Source organism: Gorilla gorilla, chromosome 16 (assembly GCF_029281585.2).
Source record: "Gorilla gorilla gorilla isolate KB3781 chromosome 16, NHGRI_mGorGor1-v2.1_pri, whole genome shotgun sequence".
Taxonomy (NCBI): Eukaryota; Metazoa; Chordata; class Mammalia; order Primates; family Hominidae; genus Gorilla; species Gorilla gorilla.
Window position 1 is genome coordinate 20,906,724 of NC_073240.2, and position 20,958 is coordinate 20,927,681.

Sequence of the window (20,958 nt, forward strand, 5' to 3'; positions counted from 1 at the left end):
TTATTAAACTGTTATCTCCTTGGGGCATTGACAAAGTACTAATAAGTCATTGATTCCTTTACCATTTTTAATCAGAGTATCCCAAAAGGAGGTAATCATGTGTTTTAATAAATTCCACAAACCGTAAACCACCCAAAAAGCAAATCTACCATCCATATTAATATTTAATCTTTCATCTTTGCCAGAGTGCAGCCCCAAATCTAAGCTACTAGTTCAGCTACCTGGGCAGGCTGGGAATCAGGCCATGGAGCCCTTCAGTGATTGCATGTTCAGTGATAATGCATGTCCTGCACTGGGAGTGTCTCTGTCATATTTGAGAAGCATCTACAAAGTATATTAAATCAAGGTTGACTAAAAGGGAGAAGATTGAAATCCAGGCATACTTAAGTCCTGAGAGGATGCTAAACAGTCGTGTGATTCCCCTTTATTCTTAAAAGGGAATCAAGTTGCAGGGTTACATTTTGAACAACAGCGAATAAGCAAAGCAGACATTACAATTTCATAAGTGGTAAATTTGCTAGTGGAGAAATGTCAGATGCTGCCTTGAAGTAGCAAAAACTTTAGAGATGCAGGACCCATAGAGTTAGTGGAGAAACAAGCACTATGGTGGAAGCATCAACAAGTTTGGCCACTGCTACCACCCCATGCAAGTACGGAAGTATACCTTTGCCTCCAAATCAAGGAATGTACTAAGATAGGCAGAGAGAAGAGTATGGTAGATTTAGGAAAACCCGTAGTGGAGGTTGTTGCAAGAGACTTTCTAAGAGGAGACAGCATTTTTTACTTTTGCATCACAAGGAAGAGTTTCAGAAATTATAAACTTAGTGAGCCATGCAAAGGCTGAGCTATTGAGAAAAATCAGGTATACAATTACCTACATTCCTACAATCTTAGCCATCTTTTAATTTCTGTTCTTGGTAGAATTGAATGCACTTTATTCTGGCTGAAAACAGAAACTGTCCATCTGGTGACAGATTGTGACCAGAAAAATGTAGATTCTTGGCAGAGTTGAATTTTTTCTAGATTCTTTATGTCCTTTTCCACCTAATTTGGATAAGAGGTATTTGCAGTCTTCGGTAAACTACTTAGATCAGAAAACACAGCAGTAAATCATCTAAATGTTGAGTTGCTATATATATATATACATATGATTATAAAATGATATATATATATCATTTTTTAGGCATTGAGAGAACTAGGAGGTGGATTTGGAAAAATCCCTAAAGCTTAACTGTCCAGTTATATTTGTTTTCCCATGAAAAAGCAAATATTGACTGTTTTTCTATATATGTATACTAAGGAAGGCTGCACATAAATTACCAGTGTGAGATATTTACTTGTTGAGAGAATGAAGGACAGGGATGGGCGCAGTGGCTCACACCTGTAATTCCAGCACTTTGGGAGGCCGAGGAGGGTGGATCACCTGAGGTCAGGAGTTCAAAACCAGCCTGGCCACATGGTGAAACCCTGTCTCTACTAAAAATACAAAAAATTATCCAGGCGTGGTGGCAGGCACCTGTAATCCCAGCTACTCAGAAGGCTGAGGCAGGAGAATTGCTTGAACCTGGAAGGCAGAGGTTGCAGTGAACTGATATCGCACCTTTGCACTCCAGCCTGGGCAACAAGAGTGAAACTCCATCTCAAAATAAAATAAAATAAAATAAAATAAATAAAATATGAAGGACAGGACAGTATTCTAAATGTTGCATGATATTTCATTAGTGCTATGATTAACCTCTAATGTTGGACATGTAAGTGTCACTATAATCAATAATACAGCAACAGACATCTTTGCGCATAAGGCTTTTTCTGTATAGATTGCTAGGAGTGAAATTGCCTAGCTAAGAGTATGAATATTTTTAGGGTTCTTAATATATATTGCCAATTCCAAGAGCAATTGTATTCTTGTATCCACAATAAATCAAAGTTTTAAATTTCATGCCTTATTTTGCCAGCATTGGATTTTCTCATTAAAAGAGAAAGGGCTAATTTCATGGGTGCAAATGGCATTTCATTGTTGTTTTGACTTTGTTATTGGTGACACTGAATGTTTACGTAGGTTGTTAATCAGTTAGATTTTCTCTTTTATGGATTGTTTATGTCCTTAGCCCATTTATCTATAAGGTGAGTGAGTAATATTTAAGTTGCTGTTAATGAATTATTAATTTATCATACTAGGCATAGTCCCCATTCAGCCAATTTTTCTGAAAAATCGTTTCCCCTGTTATTCATTAATAGCATTTTTAAGCAGAAATTTCAGATTTTTATGAAGTCAAACCTAAGCCTATTGATCTTCCATTGATTCAACACCTTTAGTTCTTCCTCATCCAAAGAATTGATTAAAATTTGCTTAAATTTCTCATAGATATTTATAGTTTTTATATGTGATTTCTAAACCCGTGTGGATTTTATGTAAGAAATTCCATGAATTCTGAAGTATATAAAACTGTTTATCCTTGCCTCCCCCACTATGCAGATTCAGAGCGTTCATCTTTTTGACTTATTATTTCCTCCTAACAGAGATAGCCAGTTTAATAAATGGACGACTTTGATACCTTCATTTTATTTTTCTCAATATTAAGCCCGTAAACATCGCTCTGAGGGTACCATACTAATCAGTTTTAAAATTTTGTGTCATTTTTGTTGTTGCACAGAGATATATACGTATGTGTGTGTATGTTTCAGAAAGATATATGTACTGAAAGTTGGATTCATATAGTGGTATTGATTGTATTTTAAATAATAACTACTATTTGTTTTTCATTTTAAAGGTTATACATATATATATACATATATATATACACAAACACACACACACACACTTATAGGTACACATATATCTTCATTTAAAAAAATAAAGAGAACAAATGAGCCAAAAAGTCTCCATATTGTTACCAGTTATTTAAAATTTGATACGTTTATCTTTTTCTATCACACATACACACAGTCATACTCTATACTTTTTGCATTTATTTGTTTCCATAGTGCTTAGATAGACTATAATATGCAGATCACTCTCTAAAGATGTATCTATTCAGAATTAAATTTAAATAAGAACCAATATAGATTTAAACAAGAACCATATTAACTGTGAATTAATGATTTAGAACAAATTACTTAAAGTTAGTTAACCAGCTAATTTACATATGTGATAGCTTTAAACAGTGTGTATTTACAATAGAGACTCATCTGAGTAGCCAAACACACTTTGTGGACTATTTGAAAAATCACAGTGGATTAGAACTTGAAATTTGCATACCTTCTTATTCCCCGAATCTCCCCTAGAAGATGCTAGTGAGAGACAAATTAATAAAAGTAATAACCATTTTAGGTTCCCCCTAGGAAATAGCTTGTGTTGGTGCCATGTAAATATGTAGGATATGTTGTTTGTCTTTTTTAGGAAGTTGTGCGGTTTCTAGATAAGAAACATCGAAACCACTATCGAGTCTACAATCTATGCAGTATGTACATTACTCTATATTTTGCTACTGTAGGTAGAAAACAGATTACTGCATGTAAGAAGATGATTTTGTTTTTTAGATTGCATTTAATCATAAGTATTTGGTAGTGGCAAGGAATGAATTTAAAAATCCCCATCTTGGACTGGCCCCATTTAGTAGAAGGAGTTAGCCCAGCAGCACAAGGTACCGTATGAAGGATGAGGCTTTGGCAGGACCAATGAGGCCGGAGTGGAAGCAAACCATTTTAGGGAAGATCTGTTCTGGCGATATTAGGTTTAGGAAAATCTTTTCTGTTTTTCCTGCTGGATTGTGTTATGAGGACATAGACAATTTAACAAATGAGCCCTCTGACCCATCAGCAGTGGCATGTGATGAGAGCAAGCCTCTAGATGGGAAAAAAGCAAAAGACTCTGTAGAAAATAGGTTGTAACCCAGTTTAATACCCTGTCTCTCTTGATTTTTTCCTCTACCTGTATACTCAATAGACATTTTCAGGGGGCAAACATTTTGGTCAGCTACATTTGCCTCTTGTGTGGTTTCTAACTACCCTGAAATAATATAATGAATAGTCTGCTAGAAAGTTAAAAATTATACCTATTAAACAAAAATAAGTTGAGTTTAGGTTACATGAGATGGATAAACCACTACCATCCTTACGTTTTTGAAATGCTTGCGTTTATTTTAGAGTGGCAGGAGCAACTTGGAAAGCTCTTTTTGAAGATAGATAAGGAATTCTAATAAGATGTTAACTTATTCATAACTTCATCATTTATCATGTTATTCCCTATAGAGATATGACATACATATTATTTATTTTAGGTGAAAGAGCTTATGATCCTAAGCACTTCCATAATAGGGTCGGTAGAATCATGATTGATGATCATAATGTCCCCACTCTACAGTAAGTTTTATGCTAAATTGACTATCAGAAGAGAGCTAAATATATTGGGCTTGATTTTTTGAAAATATTTTAACTAAAAATCTTAAACTTGAAATCAGTGAGATGGTGGCTTTCACCAAGGAAGTAAATGAGTGGATGGCTCAAGATCTTGAAAACATCGTAGCGATTCACTGTAAAGGAGGCAAAGGTAATAACATTTTCCTTTTTATTTTTCCCTTTCTAAAGACATGTAAATATAAAGTAGAAGAACAAGATACGTATTGCTATTAATATGTATTAATAATTGTTAGCATTTTTAAATATTAGCTCCAAGACTGAAAGAAGGGAAGGAGAAAGGAAAGAGGAGAGGAGGAAGGGTGGGAGATAGGGAGAGGATAAGGAATGGAAGAAAGTAGGAAAAAAGAACTAAGGAAGGTTGAGCATATTTTCCCTTGTTTTCCTAGTATTTGGATTTTTTATTTTTGGTTTGCCAGTTTATATCTCTCAAAATACAAACAGTCTTTAATTTTAGAATATCAGAGTACTTTTATTTTATTTAAGGCTGATCTTTTTTATTTTTAAATTAACGAAAAATCAATATATTTATGGTGTACAACATGATGTTTTGATATACATAAACATTGTGAAATGGCTAAATCAAGCTAATTAACATATGCATTACTCCACATATTTTTGTGTAAGAACATTTCAAATCTACTGTCTCAGCAATTTTCAAGTATACATTATTATTAACTATGGTCACTATGTTGTACAATAAATTTCCTGAACTTATTCTTCCTGTCTAACTGAAATTTTGCATCCTTTAATCAACATCTCAGGCTGAGCACAGTGGCTCACACCTGTAATCCCAGCACTTTGGGAGGCTGAGGCAGGTGGATCACATGGTGAAGCCCCATCTCTACTAAAAATACAAAACATTAGCCGGATGTGGTGGCATGCACCTGTAATCCCAGCTACTCGGGAGGCTGAGGCAGAAGAATCGCTTGAACCTGGGAGGCAGAGGTTGCAGTGAGCTGAGATCGCACCATTGCACTCCAGCCTGAGCAACAAGAACAAAACTCCATCTAAAAAAATAACAATAATAATAAAGTAAAAACCAACATCTTCACAATCCCCCCAGTTTTGTCCCCCCAGCCCCTGGTAACCACCATTCTACTCTCTGCTTCTATGAATATGATTTTTTAAAATTCCACAAATAAGCGAGACATGCAGTATTTGTCTTTCTATGCCTGGCTTATTTCACTTATCATAATGTTCTCCAGGTTCATCCATATTATCTTGTGACAGGATATTCTCTAAGGCTGAATAGTATGCCTTTATTTATGTATACCACATATTCTTTATCCATTCATCCACTGATGACATTTAGATTGACTCCATAGCTTGGGTATTACGAATAATGCTGCAGTGAACACGGGAGTGCAGATTTCATTTCCTTTGGATATATACCCAGAAGTGGAATCTCCAAATCATATGGTAGTTCTATTTTTGGTTTTTTGAGGAATCTCAGTGCTGTTTTCCACAATAACTACTAATTTACATTCACACCAACAGTGTACAAGGGGGATCCCTTTTCTCTTGATCCTCACCAACTCTTCTTTTGTCTTTTTGTTAATGACCATCCTAACAGGTGTGAGGATATCTCTTTGTGGTTTTAAATTGCTTTTCCCTGATGATTAATGATGTTTAGCATTTTCTCATTATACCTCTTGGCCATTTGTGTGTCTTCCATTGGGAAATATCTTTTCAGGTTCTTTGCCCATTTTCTAGAGAAGTAACTTGTTCTCTTGCTATTGTGTTGTCTGAGTTCCTTTTTTAAAAAATCTGTTAACCTATTATCGAATGTATGCTTTGTAGATATTTCTCCCATTCTGTAGGTTCTCTCTTTACTCTATAAATGTTTCCTTCACTGTGCAAAAGCGTTTTAGTTTGATACAGTATCGTTTGTCTACTTTTTCTTTTGTTGCCTGTGCTTTTCAGTCATATCCAAAAATATCTTGGCCCAGACCAATGTCAAGAAGATTTTCACCTATCTTTTCTTCTAGTAGTTTTCCAATTTCACATTTCACAGTTAAGCATTTACTTTGAGTTGATTTTTGTATATTGGGTGAGATAGGTTGCAATTTCATTTTTCTGCAAGTGGATATTCATTTTCCCCAGTATCGTTTATTGAAGAGACTGTCCTTTCCCCATCTTGGATTCTTGGCACCTTTGTCGAACATCAGCTGCGTATAAATGCATGGATTTTTTCTGGGCTGTCTATTCTGTGCCATTGGTCTAGATGTCTGTTTTTGTTCCAGTAATATTTAAGGTTGTTCTTAAACTTTGTGAGAACCTTTTAGATTAAGGGAGCCAACAGAGATGCTATTTCAAAAATTATACTGGAATTTTTATAGTGTAATGATACGAAGAAGTTGACATTGGTGGGGTTAAAATGGGGGAAAAAATGCCATTTGTAAATCCAACCAATTTAAGTTTAGTTAGATTTTCTCTCATTCAGGTTTAGGCTTTAAATAATCATCTAAGCATGTTTCACAAATTTTGACAAACATATATAATTACATTTTTAGTGGGCTCCAAATGAATTTTTATATCAAATTCCAGGAAAACATAGCACCATAAACTGACTTACATAATTCAGTAAAATCAAGTTTTAGTCTTATTGACTAGTTTCAAGCCCATTAGTTAATATACAGGTTCTGTGTTTAGCTGTATATTAGTTAATATACAGGTTCTGTGTTTAGCTCTACAGGTTGGAATATTGTGTATAAACTGGTAATTTACAATACCATAGTTAAGAATATAGAGGTTGAATCATTTGAAATTGCCAGTTTTTAACCATCTTTTGCTTTAAAAATGGCCATTTCACATTGCCCAACCTAAAATGTTATTATTAAAGAAGTTAGCATCAGCTTTCTATTAACTAATGCTAATTCCTTGCTTGAAGGAAAACATTCATTTCAAATTTGACTTTTTTCTTTTTTGCTGAGAGGGGGTTTACATTATTCTGTGTTCACATAATATTTTGCTGATTTTGTTAAAGGTTGTTTAGAGGGCTAATATTCAGCTGGTATGTACCAGAGCAGCCTCTTTTTTATGTGTTCATTCATATTAGTCTTGCTGTCTTCTGGTTGGTTGCTGCCTGCAGGTTACCAGTAGTATCATGATAGTAAAAATATTTTATATCGATTTACAGGAGTTCTTTAAAGAATCTGAATGCCAATTTTTCTTAGTATTGTAATTATATTCTCCCCCCATGTTGCCTTTTAAATTTGATTGTGATTTATTTTGTTGTACAAAAGTTTGTAAATTTTTGTTTTGTTTTGAGACATGATCTCGCTCTGTCACTCAGGCTGGAGTGCAGTGGCATGATCTCAGCTCATTGCAGCCTGAACCTCCTGGGGCTCAAGTGATCCTACCATCTCAGCCCCTCTGAGTAGGTGGGACTACAGGTGAGCATCACCATGCCTGGCTAATTTTTGTATTTTTTATAGAGACAGGGTCTCACTGTGTTGCCCAGACTGGTCTCGAACTCCTGGACTCAAGTGATCCACCCACCTCAGCTTCCCAAAGTGCTGGGATTACAGGCATGAGCCATCATGCCCGGAGAGAAGTTTGTAATTTTGAATATAGTAAAATTTGTTTTTCTATGTGTGTGTATGTATTTCATGCTTTTCTGTCATGTTTATGAAATTCACCCCTATACTGATATAGTAAAGATATTCCACATTTCCTCAAAAATATTCAAGTTCCATTTTTAGTATTTGGGTCTTTAATCTAATTGGAAGTTGGGGGGGAAGTATTTTTTTTCATATAGATAGCCAATTGTCCTAACACCGTCAATTGCATGCTATTTTGTTCTCCATTAATTTTTAGTCCCTCTCAGTAATATACCAAGTTTCTATAAATATTCAAAACTGTTCCTAAGTTCTCTCTACCACACTTTTGTAATTATTGTAGCTTTATAATATGGTTTGATAAAGGCAGAATTGTCTTGCTCTTCTTGGAACTTTATTATTACATTCAATTTTAAAAGCATTTTGTGAAGTGCCATAATGGAACACTTTTAGGATTTTTACTGGAACTACATTGAATTTACAGATTAATTTGAGAGAACTGACAACTTTGAGATATTGAGTTGTACATGTGAATCATCTTGTTCATTCTTTAATAATATTTTATACTTTTTTATCATGTCTTTGCACGTCTTTTCAAAAATTCATTCCTACACAAATTGTGACTGAAAATGGAATCTCTTTTTTTCTATTACATTTGGGTTGTTTCCAATTTTTATTTTGTTTTTTGTTTTGAGATAAGGTCTCACTCTGTCACCCAGGCTGGAGTGCAGTGACATGATCTCAGTTCATTGCAACCTCCGCCTCCTGCGTTCAAGCAATTCTCATGCCTCAGCCTCCGGAGTAGCTGGGATTACAGGCATCCACCACCACACCCAGCTACTTTTGTATTTTTAGTAGAAATGGGGTTTTGCCATGTTGTCCAGGCTGGTCTCAAATTCCTGACCTCAAGTGATGTGCCTGCCTCTGCCTCCCAAATTGCTGGGATTACAGGCATGAGCCACCACGCCTAGCCCAATAATACTGCTTTTAAAAATACATGTTTCTTATTGCACATGTGGCCACATTTTTGTTGAGTGTATACCTCAGACTAAAATTGTTCTGTCTTAGGGTAATGAATCTTGAACTTTACTTGATAATGTCACCTGTTTTCTAAAACAGTTGTACCAATTTTTACTCCACTGGTATTGTAGACTTCAAGCATTCCATATCTTCCCCAATACTTGCAATTCTGAGTATTTTTATCTTTAGCCTTTGGGTGTTTGTGTGATGGCATCTTATGGTGGTGATCATTTGCATTTCTATAATTACTGATAAGATTGAGGAAGTTTTTTTAAGATTATTAAGTATTTGGATATCCTTTTTTGTAAAGTAACTTTTTTATTTTCTTAACCATTTTTCTCCTGGATTATTCATCTTTTTTCTCCTGATTGTAGGAGTTCTTTATGTATTCTGATTTCAATTCTGTTATTGGTCATAAATGTATTTCAAGAAAGCTTTTCTGCTCTGTGATTTGCCTTTTCTGTCTCTCAGGAGTATCTTTTAGTTAACATAAGTTCTTAGTTGTATTACCATCATATGTATCATGCTTTCCCTTTATAAAGTTTGTGTTTTTGTGTCCTGATTAAGAAAATTTTCCTTGAGTTTAAAGGACATTTTACTACTATATTTTCTTCGAGAAGGTTCATTCCTTTTAAAATTGATTTATGTGTGTGGTGTGAGGAAGGCATCATGTTTCATCTTTTTTCATGTATGGCTATCCAGTTATTCCAGCACACTGGTTCAGAAGATTTTCATTTCTTTGCTACTCTGAAGAACATGAATCTGTTTCTGACCTTTCTATTCTGTTCATTGATTTTTCATCTGTGTGCCAATAGCACAACTATCTTACTGTAGCTTTCTAATATGTCCTCATCATCTTCTTCTTTTTCACAATTGTTTGGGTATTTTAGGTCATCTATATTTCCATATAAATTTGGGAATCAACTAGTCAAATTACACACACTGGATAGAAATTTGTTTGGAATTGCATTGAATTTATAGACCGGGGAGAATTGAATCTTTACAATATTGACTCATCCAACCCATGAACAGAGGTATTCTCTCATTTAGTTAGGTCCTCTTCAATTTCTCTTTACAATGCTTTCTCATTTTCTGTATAGAAAGCTTGCATATTTTTGGTGAGATTTATTCTTAGATTTTTTTTGTGGTTATTTAAATGATATCCCTTTAAAATGTTTATTTTCTAAATGTTTTTTATTGTTTTAAATGCAGTTCATTTTATTTATTAATCTTGCAATTAGCAACTTTCCTAAACTCACTTTTTTTTTTTTTTTTTTTTTTGAGGCAGAGTCTCATTCTGTCACCCAGGCTGGAGTGCAGTGGCATGATCATGGCTCACTACAGCCTCAACCTCCCTGGGCTCAGGTGATCCTCTTGAGTAGCTAGCACTGCAGGCAGGTGCCACCATGCCCAGCTAATTTTTTCATTTTTTTGTAGAGATGGGGTTTTGCTATGTTGCCCAGGTTGGTCTCAAACTCCTGCGCTCAAGTGATCTGCCAGCCTCAGCCTCCGCCTCCCAAAGTGCTAGGACTGCAGGCCTGAGCCACCGTGCCCAGCCTAAACTCACTTATTAGTTCTACTAATTTATCTATAGATTCTTTTGGATTTTATGGTACATGATTACATCATATGAAAATAATAAATTGTATTTTTTCCATTTCAGTCATTTATCTCCCCTAGCACTGGCTAGAACATTCAGTACAGTGTAGAATTAGAAGTGGCAATAGCAGCCATCAACATACAGTTCCATTCTCAAAGGAAAAGCTTTCAACATCTCTCCAATTGCTTAACGACTATGTGTGTGTGTGTGTGTGTGTGTGTGTGTGTGTGTGTGTGTGTGTGTGTGTGTGTGTATTAGCTACCATTTATCGATTAAGAAATTCCTTGGCTGGGCGCCATGGCTTACACCTGTAATCCCAGCACTTTGGGAGGCCCAGTGGGGTCAGATCACTTGAGGCCAGGAGTTTAAGACCAGCCTAGGCAACATGGTGAAACCCTGTCTCTACTAAAAAATACAAAAATTTGCCAGGTATGGTGGCACATGCCTGTAATGCCAGCTACTCCGGCTGAGGCATGAGAATCACTTGAAACCAGGAGGCAGAGGTTGCAGTGAGCCAAGATCACACCACTGCTCTCCAGCCTGGATGACAGAGTGAGACTCTGTCTGAAAAAATGAAACAAAAAAAAAAAAAAGAAAGAAAGAAAAAAGAAATTCCTTTAGCTTGCTAAGAGTTTTTTTTTTTTTTAAATCATGAATGGATGTTGAATTCTTAAAGATTTTTCTGAATCTTTGAGATGATAATTTTTCTACTTTATCCTATAAATAAATGTGGTTAATTACATTGATTAAGTGGTAAACCAACATGTTTCTGGAATAAATGTAATTTAGTTGTGCTGTATTATTTTGTTAAATACTTATTAAATTATTTTATTATTATATTGCCAGATTCTGTCTGTTAATATTTTGTTTAGGATTTTCAAATTCATGTCATCTGGTCAATTGGTTATAATTTTCCTTTCTCATAGTTTTTTCAAATCTAGGCTTCGTAAAATGAGTTAGATTTCATTTTCTCTGTTTTTATTCTCTGGGTAAATTTATGCATGCTGATTTTTTTCCTTCTTAAGTGTAAAGTGAAATTCACCAGTGAAGGCACATTGGCCTAGAGTTTTCTCTGGAGAGAAGTCTTTAAATTATGGCTCAATTCCCTATATAGAATGTTTTTATAATTTTATTTCTTTTGCCCATTTTGGTACATTATAGTTTTCCCAGCATTTGTCCATTTAATCTAACTTTGCAAATGTCTTGACATCAAATTGTTCACAATATCATTTTACCATTTTAGTGTCTGCAGAGATGTTCCCTTTTTTATTCCAGACATTGCTTTCTTGGTGCCTTCTCCCCTTTTTTCTTTTGATTAGTCTCACCAGGGATTTATCAATTTTACTAGTCTTTTAAAAGAACCAAATTTTTGGCCTTATTGGTGGTCTCTATTTTTTACTTATTTTTTATTTCATCAATTACTATGATATTTGGTATTTTCTCCTGTACTCCTTGGGTTAATTTGTTATTTTCCTGACTTCTTGACATGGATAATTCTTAGAGTGTCGGCCACTCTCTTTTCTATTTACCATTTAAGGCTACAAGTTTTCCTCTAAGAATTGCTTTAGTTTCATCCCATAAATTTTTATTTGTAGTGTTTTTATTTTACTTAGTTCAAACTATGTTCCAACTTTGTGCTTTTTTTTTGACCCATGAGTTATGTAGAAGTGTGCTTCCTTATTTCCAGACATATGAGAGTTTTGTATTTATCTTTAAATTTTTGATTTCTGATTATATTTTGTTGTGGACACAGAACATACTATGTATTTTTTTCTTTTTTAGTTCTTTGAAATTTGTTTAGACTTGCTTAATGGCCCAGAATTTGGTCGATATTGTCAAATGTTTTCTGTACATTTGAAAAGAACATGTATTATGCATTGTTGAGAACAGCATTCTATGTACATCTATTTTATTTAACTCTTCTATTTTCCTACTGAAATTCTGTTTTCGTTCCATTGAATTTTAATAATATAATTTTTTGCTTCTTACCCTCTGTCATTACCTTGGAAGTCATATACTCCTTTTCTATGTTTTTAGTAATTACTGTAAAGATTTCAACCTGCATCCTTGATTTAGCTATTAATTTTTGTTTATGTTGAGACTGCATCTAGAAATCTTCCTAAATTCTCTCATTAGATTAAGGAGTTATTCTAAAGATTTACTTACTACACTGACTTTCTACACTGGTTAGGCTCTGCAGTATACTGTTAAATGGAAACAGTGAAGAGAGGGCATTTTTGTCTAATTCCAGGCTTTAAAGAAAATGCTGTCAATATTATGTCATTAATATGATGTTCCTGGTAGTTATTTTGGTAGATTCTCTTTGTTGAGTTTAGGAAGTTTCCTAGTTGTTGTTAATTTTTAAAGTCACAGGTGCAGGCTGAATTTTAGTGAATGCTTTTTCCTGCATTAATTGAGATAATTGTAAGGTATGTCTTCTTTAATCAATGAATATGATAAATTGCATTAATATAGATTTCTGATATAGGATGATTCTTGTATATTTTATTATTTGTTTTTTAATGGGCAAAGGACTTTTTTTTTCTTTTTGAGCTTAGATTTTTGGTATAAATTAACTTTTAGATTTGGAAGTACATATGCAGGTTTATTGGTAATGTTGTGTGATGCTGAGGTTTTTTGGGGTGTGATTGATCGCATCACCCAGGTACTGAGCACAGGACCCAATAGTTAGTTTTTCAACCTCTGCCCTTTTCTGCTGTGCCCCCTCTAGAACTCCCCAGGGTCCATTATTGCCACCTTGATATTCATGAGCACCCATTGTTTAGCTTTCACTTATGAGTGAGAACATATGGTATTTGGTTTTTTGTTCCTGCATTAATTTGCTCAGGATAATGACTTCCAGCTGCATCCATGATGCTGCAAAGGAAATGATTTCTTTTTTTTTTTTTTGAGAGGGAGTTTTGCTCTTGTTGCACAGGCTGGAGTGCAATGGCGCAGTCTTGGCTCACTGCAACCTCCACCCCCCAGGTTCAAGTGATTCTCCTGGCTCAGCCTCCCAAGTAGCTGGGATTACAAGTGCCTGCCACCATGCCCAGCTAATTTTTGTATTTTTAGTAGAGATAGGGTTTCACCAAGTTGGCCAGGCTGCTCTCGAACTCCTGACCTCAGGTGATCCACCCACCTCAGCCTCCCAAAGTGCTGGGATTACAGGCATGAGTCACCGTGCCCAGCCTGTTTTTTGTTTGTTTGTTTTTTGGTTTTTTTTTTTTTTTGAGATGGAGTCTTCCTCTGTCACCCAGGCTGGAATGCAGTGGTGCAATCTCAGTCACTGCAACCTCCGACTCCTGGGTTCAAGCGATTCTCCTGCCTCAGCCTTCTGAGTCACTGGAATTACAGGTGTGCACCATCATGCCTGGCTAATTTTTGTATTTTTAGTAAAGACGGAGTTTCACTATGTTGGTCAGGGTGGTCTTGAACTCCTGACCTCAAGTGATCTGCCTGCCTTGGCATCCCAAAGTGCTGGGATTACAGATGTGAGCCACTGCATCCGGCCCATGGCTCTATTTTGAAGTATGTTCCTTTGATTCCTAGTTTCTTGAGTGGTTTTTTTTTAATCAAGAAAGATGTTGAATTTTATCAAAAGCTTTTTTTCTGCATGTATTGAGATGATCATGTGGTTTCTGTTTAATTCTGTTTGTGTGGTGAATCACATTTATTGATTTGCCTATGCTGAACCTTATATCCTTGGAAGGAAGCTTACTTGATCATGAACTTTTTGATGTGCTGTTGGATTTGGCTGTTATCCTGATGGGGCTACCTTTGTATGTGATCTGGCCTTTTTCTCCAGTGCCTTTAGGGCTTTTTCTTTGACAGTGACCTTGGACAGTCTGGTGAGTATATGCCTTGGTAATGTTCATTTTTTATAGTATCTCACAGGTGCCGTCTGGCTTCACTGTACTTAGATGTCTATCTAGCAAGATTCAAGAAATTTTCTTGAATTATTCCATCAAATATGTTTTCCAGGCTGTTTTCTTTTTCTCTTTCTCTCTAGGGCATGCTAGTAATTTGTAGGTTTGGTCACTTTACATAATCTCATATTTCTGACTTTCTTCACTTTTAAAAAATCTTTTTTCTTTATTTTTGTCTGACTGGATTAGTTCAAAAGACCAGTCTTCAAGCTCTGAAATTATGTTTTCTACTTTGTCCAGTCTATTGATAAAGTTTTCAGTTGTATTTTGAAATTTCTTAAGTGAATTTTTTTAGTTCCAGAAGTTCTGATTGATTTCTTATTAAGATGTTTATCTCTTCCTTCATTTCCTGGATTGATGTAGAAGTTTCCTTTTGTTGATTTCAACCTTGAATCTCATTGAGCTTCCTTGCAACCCAAGCTTTGAATTGTTTATTGTCATCTCTGAGTTTTCATTTTGGTAGGAAGCATTGCCAGAGAGCTAGTGTGATCCTTTGGTAGTGTCACTACATTCAGATTTCTCATGGTGCCAGAATTCTTGCATGGGTCCTTCTCATCTGGAGATGCTAGCACTTCTAATTTGTGTAATTATTTTTGTTTGGGTAGGATTTTTCTTTTTCTTTCCTTTCCTATAATATTATTGTTATTTTTTTCTTCTTTCCCTGTCCCTTCTCCCTAGGGGGTGTGACTGTAGAGCATGCTGGGTAGGGTCTTTTGGCTTTGCTTCTGTAGCCCTATGCACTTCTGCCAGCAGGTTTTATATTGGGTGTGTGGTTTGACCTACAAGCCAGTAGATGGCGCCATGGGTAAGAGCTGGCTGTTGCCAGTGCTGCTGGCTCTGTACTTGATCCTTGTTTATTGGGAGGAGCTCTCTGCTGCCCCAGGCGAAGGGCTGATTTCCTGAGTACACATTAATCTGAGCTCCCTCAGCCCTAGGGGTAGGGGGATTGGGGGCACAAGATGGGTGGAGCCAGATAGGGAAGATTCCCCAAGTGTTGTCCTGCTCCCAGTCCAGGTTTGGGACAATGCCAGCGGCGTTTCCCTGTGTCTTTCCCCCACAAAGTCTCCAAGTCTCTCCTCAAATGAGCTCCAAGGCTTGGGAGAAACAATCTCTTCCTCTGCCCGGGTTGCGTGGATCTCCAGTGGAAAGGTGAGACAGAGGGATGCTGTCTGCCTCTCTCACATACTGAGGCTTCACTCACTTTTATCAGTCGAATGCTGTCCTGAGGGCTGCTTGCCTGCAATGTCCTCCCCAGGATCTGGGATGTCCTTCATAATTCCGGGGAATTGCCATTTTCTTTCTTGAATTAAAGCTCACAGAGTTGGTCTTTATGTACTTGCTTGCTATTTCCAAATGGCTGAGGCATGCTAAAAGCCTGTAATCTGCCATCTTGGAAAAAAATCCTTGCATCCTTAAGAGAAATGGCACTTGGTGTTGATACATGGTGTTTCTACGTTGCTGAATTCACTTTGAAAATATATGTATATTTTAAAATCTACATTTATATATGAGACTGGTGTAAAAATATCTTCTACTGTATTTGTGCAATTTTGGAATCAGTTATATTAATGTACTAAATGAGTTGGGAATTTTTCTTTTTTACTATTATCCAAAAAAATTATAAAAGACATGAATTGTTGCTTTCTTATAGATTTAGTAAAAACCTCATCGTGTCCTTTTGTGGAGAGATATCGAGAGATATTTTTACTGTAAATGTAATTTGCGTATTTTTCACCTGTGAGGCGGAGGTTGCAATGAGCCAAGATTGTGCCACTGCACTCCAGCCTGCGTGACACAGCAAGACCCTGTCTCAAAAAAAAAGAAAGAAAATCAAGTTAAAATGCACTCCTTGAATATTTCTGAGTGTATTTTTATACCATGTATGTTCTTGAACTAACTTCTTTTCTTTTCTAGGAAGAACCGGGACTATCGTTTGTGCCCTCCTTATTGCCTCCGAAATATTTTTAACTGCCGAGGTATGAAAGATGTTCTACAAACTTTGTCTTATGATGATTGAGTTTGCTAGTTCTGAAACATCGCTGGTAGGACGTTAAGATGATTATTTGAGTTATGGTGCTTAGTAAAATTGTAATTAGAGAAGCAGTTTTTAGAAAGTCTGTTTTTGATACTTTCTTGTTTAACGTGCACTAGTTAGTAGCTGACTGCAGAATCTCTTTGGGCCAGGACTAGAGTGAGGTCAATGAGGTGCAACATTTAAGGGAATGCTAAAAATTGTAGTAATTAAAATAAATAATCTTAACACAATATTTTAATAAAAATTAATGCAAAAAAATCTATGATGTATACAATATCAACATTTTAAATAAAGACAAGACCTGATGGGGCAGGATTAAGGTGAGGGGTGTAAAGCCATGTTACACAGAAAAAAACATTCAGTAATCAAGATGCTTCCCTCACTTCACCTGGCCCTGCTCTTACTCCTGCCAGTACCATGTCTTCTTCCTTCCTCGTGAGAATAGTATCAAGCTTAATTAGATAAATTCTCCAAAGAGCCTTGCCCATCCTCACAACTCTTAGGCAGATAAAAAGCAGCATTTCACAACTCAAAACAAAGCGTCTCCTGAATATAAATATTTTGCTTAGTCAATACATGTGGAGTCTGTGACCTCTAGACATTTCTGATAAGACAAGGTGGGCTGTTTCCACTTCAAGCAGAGTTCTCAGTCATTTCTCTTTCTGCCATTTTCTTGCTGAGATGCTACCATTTCCAGCAGCTCTACTCGAGTTGTTTGGCCTCAGTCTACGGAAGAGGTGGTGGTTGTGCACAATACCCAGACTCCAGTTCCACCACCTTTGCTTTCTCTAATTTGAGATACACAGATTTTGAAAATGGGTGTTCTAGGATGGTGTTTTTCAAGCTGTGGATCATGATTTATCAGTGAGTTTTAAAATAAAGTTACTGGGTTGTAACTGACATCTTTTGAAAATAAAATGGAATAGAGCAGAATAGAAAATATCAAAAGGTTTAAATATTGGTGTATGTGTGTGTGTGTGTGTGTGTGTCTCCTAGGTTTATTAATGTGGATTGCAGCTTAAAAAACAAAAGGTTTGAAAGTCATTGACAGCCATTGATCCAGAGCCCTAGACTGAGATCCAGGGACCTGTATTCCAGGCCTGTGCTTCTTCTAACTGGCTGCAGCATCTCCTTGGCAGGTTGCTTGGTTTTCTTTTGGTCTCAGTGTTGTCATTTGTAATATGGAAAGAAGGGTTGGACCAGATGCTTTCTAAGGTGTTTCCAGCTCTAAAATTTATGAATGTGTGAATCCTTGAATGAGAGAAGTCCTAATTTTGTTATTTTTGGTAGCCTCTGCCCAAAGATCACTGTGGCCGGGCATGGGTGGCTCATGCCTGTAATCCCAGCACTTTGGGAGGCTTAGGCAGGTGGATCTCTTGAGGTCAGGAGTTTGAGAGCAGCCTGGCCAACATGGTGAAACCCCTATCTCTACTAAAAATACAAAAAATTAGCTGGGCATGGTGGTACACACCTGTAGTCCCAGCTACTCAGAAGGCTGAGGCAGTAGAATCAGTTGAACCCAGGAGGCAGAGGTTGCAGTGAGCTTAGATCCTGCCACTGTACTCCAGTCTGGGTTGCAGAGCAAGACTCTACCAAAAAACAAACAAACAAAATCACTGACTTTAGGAAAGAAGGTGGGCATAGAAACACTAAGGGTACCTAATATAGGAAAGGAAAGAGTGCAGATGAACCATGGTTGGATTGTACCCTTTTTTGTAGGAAAGCCTATATTATTTTGGAGAAAGTCGAACAGATAAAACCCACAGCAATAAATTTCAGGGAGTAGAAACTCCTTCTCAGGTAAGTTTTCTTTTTAAAAATGGGAGTTTTTTAAGGGGAGTGGGTTAAGATTGCCACCTGTTATTTGGTTTCATTTTAGACTCTTCTCCTTTGGTGATCAGGCAGCAGCAGTTGGGTGCCCTGCAACAGGCCTTGGTCCCTCCCTGAGTCTGAGGGTCACGCTTCAGGTGCTGCCCACATGCTGGGGACTCTGGCTTCTCCTCAGAGAATCCTGCTTTCTATTCTATACTGGTTATTGTTTACGGAGATCAGGAGTTAATTATTTTCCCAAAGTAGGAAGGTCCAGTACCCAAGGCTCCAGGACCCTGAAGTGTATCTAAAATCACCAGCCTTTGATTTCAATGTAAAAAAGATCCAAGTCTTTCACAAACCCTTACTAGGGCAATTCAACCCTTGCAGAACATCACAAAGACTGTTTTTGGATGACTCATGGTGTGTGTGTGTGTGTGTGTGTATTTTCTGTGTGTTGTGGGGGAGGTGTATTTTAAAACAGAAAATAAAAGGGGAAATACACTTTTCAAAACCCCTTCTGTATACCAGACAGTATTGCACTTTTACATATCTCATTTAATACCCATAACACCTATATGAAATATACACTGTTACTCTGTTTTTTCTTTTAGAAACGTTTTGTTATGGAAAGTTTTAATCATATACAAAAGTCCAGAGAATCATACAATATATCCTCATGTAGTCATCACATTGCTGCAACAGCCATTTCAGCCGGCGCCAGCCACATTTCATCCATTCTTTCCCACTCCACTCACACCCCCCAACCCCACTCTCCACTCTGGCTTTCCTAAATCTGAGTTATTGTAAAGGAAATTTCAGTCGTCAGATCATTTTATCCCACAGCATTTTAGTATGACATTTAAGTACTCTTAAAACAACAACAAAAAACCTTAACACTTTATATCATATCTAACAATATTATACCTTAAAAATCCTACGTATCAAATTTGTAGTCCATGTTTGTTTCCAAAATTGTCTTAAAATCTTTGAAAATTTAGTTTGTTTAATCAGAATTCAAACAAAGTCCACACATTTCATTTGGTTGCTGTGTCTCCTAAGTCTCTTTTAAGAATCTAAGTTCATAGATTTCTCACCATTTTTTATTACTTGTAATTTGTTTATTGCAGAAACCAGGATGTTTATCCTATAGCATTTACAACATTCTAGACTTTGCTGAACTATTCTAAGAGTTCTCTATTCACTATCTCATTTAATATTCTCAGTAACTCTATGAGTAGGCACTACTATTATTCTCATCTTATAAATTAGAAAATTGAGGTTCAGAGAAAGTAACCTTTGAACCAAGGACTGAAATCTAGATGTCAGTCTCTGAAGCCCTTGCTGTGCACAGCTTCTCATTTATATTGCCTTTTCTATATTGCCCCTGAAACCAAAGTGAGAGCGGGTTGGGAATTCCTAAATGGATTTGGATGTGGCTGTAAATGAGTTTTTCTTAAAGTGGTGGGAGCTGAGTAAGTACTCTTGGCCCCGTTGGAAGAACACTCTAACTACTGGCCCTAAACGTTTAGTTTGGGCCAGAAGAACTCAGCCTTATCCACTGCTACTTTTCTCCCACACCCAAGCCCCAAACAAAACAAAACAAAACAAAGATAGTCATAGACCCTAAGCTAAAAGTGATAGGTGAATTTACTGAAGTGCAGCCCTAAACATGCCATTTCCATGCTCAAAATCCATACTATGTCCCCACTGCCAATGGCAATAAACTAAACGTTTCAACCTGGCACTCAAGAGCCACACTTTGACTTTTCCAACCTTCTCTTCCGCTATGTGCATGCACACATCCCATACTCCAACACATTTAGACTGTGCGCTCTTTCCCAGCCTATGGACACTTGATACCCTCATGCCATTGCTCATGCCCCTTTTCCTAGAGTCCCTTTCCCTTCTCAGCCTGAAGTAGTCTCTTGCTTTTTCAATTCTTAGAGCCCTTTGTGTTTCTTTTAGGGACTACGTCGCTTTGCATCATTCTCTAGTTATTTGAAGTGGTGACTTCTGTATCCCCTTTAAAGGCAAAGCCCATGGCTTACCCATCTTTCCACCCTTTTCTCTTAATATCTTGTTGTTTGTAGTGAGTGCCTCCTATGTGTTGGTTGTATTAATTTCTACTACAAGTCCATGTTGTTTTAAGTTGTAGGAGAAGGAAGCGTGGGAGCACAAGCAGCTTGAGGGCCCTGGTGGTTTACAGCCCTTAGGGAAAGGTGGAGAATCTAGTGGCAGAAACTAACGGGATGCTAGATGGAGCTCCTTCAACAACTCTCCCCACACATCTCCCCATCCCCATTTCTTCTGCAGTCATGCATAGTTTCCCTAACTTTAGTCCAGAACCAGCACACCAAAGGCTGCAACTGAATCTCTGCTGATTCACCGAAAAAGCAACACAGGGATTCAGCTGCACGTTTGAGAGCTGTGTTGGCAAGACCTCAGGGCAGAGTGCCCTCTGTGTCTGGTGGTGATTCTCAGACACCATCACATTCTGATCCTGTATTGTGGGCCATTCTACTGACTACATCTACTCCTAAGTTAAGGACTTTCATGAACCTGTCTCATGACTGGCCCTTTCTA

The 20,958-nt window shown here is 36.9% G+C and overlaps 1 protein-coding gene across 1 annotated transcript in view; it reads left to right on the top strand.

The window, feature by feature from the left end:
* The window catches only part of LOC129523572 (phosphatidylinositol 3,4,5-trisphosphate 3-phosphatase TPTE2-like), an 80,071-nt gene that overhangs the window by 42,467 nt on the left and 16,646 nt on the right, over positions 1 to 20,958 (top strand). The window contains 5 exon segments of the mRNA XM_055364155.2: positions 3,401 to 3,461; positions 4,281 to 4,362; positions 4,461 to 4,549; positions 16,443 to 16,504; positions 18,283 to 18,363. Of these exon segments, the coding sequence (XP_055220130.2) occupies positions 3,401 to 3,461; positions 4,281 to 4,362; positions 4,461 to 4,549; positions 16,443 to 16,504; positions 18,283 to 18,363 (375 nt within the window).